At 36.9% G+C, this 4,032-nt stretch overlaps 1 protein-coding gene across 1 annotated transcript; it reads left to right on the top strand.

Moving 5' to 3' along the window:
• The first annotated feature begins 402 nt into the window (after positions 1-402).
• Positions 403-3,633, top strand: LOC133671174 (putative disease resistance protein RGA3). Its single transcript, XM_062091833.1, has 2 exons — positions 403-3,137; positions 3,270-3,633. Exon 1 carries the CDS (start codon positions 603-605, stop codon positions 3,135-3,137), a length of 2,535 nt encoding a protein of 844 aa, XP_061947817.1. The 5' UTR covers positions 403-602; the 3' UTR covers positions 3,270-3,633.
• The last annotated feature ends 399 nt before the right edge of the window (positions 3,634-4,032 follow it).

Here is a 4,032-nt window from a genome sequence, read left to right as displayed (position 1 = left end):
AGCATTAAGGGTCGTCCGCCACTTAAGAATATGGTAAAATATTCTTTAATTGTATAAAAGCAAAGGGACCCTGGAAGGTCCCATGGAGGCTGAACCTGTCAACACGTTAGAGGGAAGATGCCTGCTGATTAGTCAATGAAGTCAATTTGGACGCGTGGATACTTCACGGTGGGGTCTTGTTTTGTGAAACCTTCGGCCGTGATATTAACATATATCCCTGTTTTCCAAGCCACAATTTCAATTGATATCAAATATAATGTATCAAATAAGTTAATAATGTATTTATTTTATTATTTATTATTTTCCCTCCTCAACTTCACAATTGGGTACATAAATTAAGATAACACGTACGTAGGGTGGGATTATAGCTTCTTGGTCAACTACTCAAAAATAATCAAGGATTAAATCGATCGCTAATATTATAAAGAAAAGAAAAGAAAGACAACAGGAGAACAACCACCTAAACAAGCGATCCATGGAGCCATTGTACATTTTAATCAAGAAGACTCAACGACTTCTCCTCTCCACTCAGAAAGCGGAACTCCACTCTTATCTCAATCATTTTTTCCTATCAAACACTTCTCCCCTCACTCAAAAAGAAAATGGCCGAAGCTTTTGCAGCCGAGATTGCAAAATCCCTTCTATGGAAGTTAGGCTCTTTTGCTGTTCAAGAATTTCGTTTGGCATGGGGACTTGAAGCTGACATTGCTGGTCTTGAAAAGAGATTGAAAGCCATCAACGCGGTGCTGTCCGATGCTGAGCAGAAACAATCAAAGAATGAGAGGATTCGGTTCTGGCTCAACGATCTCACAGAAGTCTTGCATGATGCTGAGGACATGCTGGACGAAATAGAGTGCGAAACTTTGCGAAGAGAGGTGGTGAAAACTACAGGGAGCACCAGCAGAAAGGTACGACACTTCTTTTCAAGCTCTAATAAGATTGCATTCCGTTTAAGAATGGGTCATAAGATAAAGAAGATCATAGAAAGACTAGCTGAGATTTCATCTCTTAAGTCTGACTTCAACCTCAGCGAGCAGACTATTGATTGTGGTCATGTCTTGCATGATGAAACAGAGATCAACCGATCCTTTGAGAGCTTTTCCGGTCTTATCGGAAGAGATAAAGATACAGAGCGCATCATCAACCTTTTAATAACACCTTTTAAGGTTGGTGATGCACATCCCTTTGTCCTTCCGATAGTAGGAATGGGAGGCTTGGGGAAGACATCTCTTGCCAAATCGGTGTGTGATGCTGAAAATGTAAAAAGTCATTTTGAACTGAAGATGGAGGCATGTGTTTCAGATGATTTTTCCTTGAAACATGTGATACAAAAGATTATTAAATCTGCAACTGGGGAAAGATGTGCGGATTTCAATGAGGGTGAACTTGAAAAAAAACTAGAAGAAATTTTGAAGGGTAGGAAATACCTGCTTCTTTTGGATGATGTTTGGAATGATGATGCTCAAAAATGGTTGTTGTTGAAGCCTTTGTTATCAAAAGGTGCTGATGGAAGTAAGATTATAGTGACTACCCGTAGTCAGCGTGTTGCTGAGATTATGGGTACTGTTAATACTGCGTACAACCTAAGTCTTCTTGGTCAAGAGGACTGTCTGTCGTTGTTTTACAAGTGTGCATTCAAGGAAGGGCAAATGGAGTTGTATCCAAATTTGGTTGGAATTGGGAAAGAAATAGTGGCCAAATGCAAGCAAGTTCCTCTGGCAGTGATTAACTTGGGGACTCAACTGTATGGTAAAACTGATGAAAAAGAGTGGGAATCGGTGAGAGACAGTGAGAAGTGGGAAGAAGAGGGAGATGGTATTTTACCTGCCTTGAAAATAAGTTATCAAAGACTGCCGACACACCTGAAAAGATGCTTTCTTTATTGCTCCGTTTTTCCAAAAGATTACCCATTCTATGATATCTCATTGGTGCATTTTTGGATGGCACAGGGGCTCATTCTCCCATCATCAAATCCAAATGAGAAGTTGGAAGATGTTGGCTTGCGTTATGTGCGCGAGTTGATGTCAAGATGTTTCTTCCAAGATTATGAGGATTGGGATTATGTTGCTTTCTTTAAAATGCATGATTTAATGCATGAACTTGCATTATCATTGTCACAAAGTGAGTGTTCGATCATAGACTCTCAAAACCACCAAATTTCCAAAACGACCCGTCATTTGTCAGTTCTTGACTCTGATTCATTTTTTCATAAAACTCTCCCCAAGTTTTCAAATGAGTTCCACCATGTGCGGTCAATAGTCTTTGTAGATAGTATAATGGGGCCTACATGCAAAGCAGATTTTAAGAAATGTTTGTCAGAATTTGAGCACTTGCGATGTTTGGAATTAATGGATGATTCTGAATTTGAGGTTTTCCCGGAGAGGATTGGGGCCTTGAAACATTTGAGATATCTCAAGTATAGGTCCAACGCAAACATGAAAAGACAACCAAAATCTCTTTTCAAATTACAAAATTTGCAAGCTCTGGTTACAGGTTTTGGATTAGAAGAGCTGCCCAAAGATGTGAGGTACATGATCAGCCTTAAATTTTTAAGTCTAGCTACTCAGCTGAAGCGGTTGCCAGAAGAAGGGATTGGGCGTTTGGAGTGTCTTCAAACTTTATTCATTGTTGGTTGTGAAAATCTAGAAAATTTGTGCGAAGATATGCAAGGTCTTAAAAGTCTTCGGAAATTGCTTATTAGTAGTTGTGGAAGCTTGATTTCTTTGCCACGAAGTATCAAATGCCTGACTACTCTCGAAGGATTTTTTATTAATAACTGTAAAAAGCTTGATTTAATGACAATAGAAGAAGAAAAAGAGAAAAAAATTCAACCTCTTTCTCTCTCCCTTCGTATTGTACTTTTTGCCAGCTTACCAGCAACTCTTGCTCTACCAGAACAGTTTCTTCAAGGATCTGCAGAATCTTTACAAACACTTATCATCACAGACTGTCCAAACATTAGAGAAATGCCAGATTGCATCGGCAATTTAAAGAAACTTCAAAATCTTGAGGTCATTTATTGTCCAAGTTTGAGCAAAAGGTGCCGAGAGGGAAGAGGAGAAGATTGGCTCAAGATCGCACATATCCCTAAAATCAAGGTTGATGATGATGACAGTGGTGAAGAAACATCTGGTTAGGTACGAGTCATGAATATTTATATCTATCATAGTTAGTTTCACTTCTTTATCCATTCTTCAATTCCATTTTTTTCCTTTTAAATTCTTTTCAACGTTTATTTGACAAAAACCTCTTGTGTTTTGGAGGGGCAGGTTCAAGTGGAACTCCATCAGATTTAACCCGAGCAAAAGAACAAGACAAGGCATGTCGCATGATAAAATGCAAAGTTAACTAATTCATTCAGCAATTTAAATTTCTTTGAACTCAATACATCATTTTGAAATTCTATGTTTGTCTAATTTCTTCAGGTTTACTACTGTGAGGGTCCTGTCGGCTAAGATCTTCCAACAACAGTTAGTCACTTACGAAGATCAGCTTAAGGCTCGGAGTGTCTGCTTTGTGTAATTTCCTTGGCTAGCTGTGTGTGTTGATTTGTCATTGATAAATTGATAAACATTTTGTTGTTCTGAATTATCTTATTTAAAATATTGTGTGTGATCATTTAAATAATTATGCTTAACATATAAATTAGTCCTTCTAAACAAACTAAAAGCTGGAGTTGGGAGGACAAGGAGCTTATTAACATATAAATTAGTCCTTCTAAACAAACTAAATATTGTGTGTGATCATTTAAACTAGTTATTTGTCTCTAATAATACAACAGTCATCAAGAAAAAGAAAATTGCTGACCTAGTTAATTTCATGACCTGGCTTATATATTTAGCTTATTAATTTTGATTGAGTAGAGATCGAGTTTAATAATTTTTTTTTATTGTATAAATAGTTTTTAATTTATTTAATTGTTTGTATAAACTTTTTAAATTCTATTTGAGATTTTTTTATGTAAAAACTGGTAAAATACACTTTTTTAAAAAAATAAAAATTTGTTGAGGGTCAAATAGCTAGAAAAGATAT

Source organism: Populus nigra, chromosome 13 (genome assembly GCF_951802175.1).
Source record: "Populus nigra chromosome 13, ddPopNigr1.1, whole genome shotgun sequence".
NCBI classification, from domain to species: Eukaryota; Viridiplantae; Streptophyta; class Magnoliopsida; order Malpighiales; family Salicaceae; genus Populus; species Populus nigra.
This window is presented reverse-complemented; position numbering and strand designations above follow the sequence as displayed.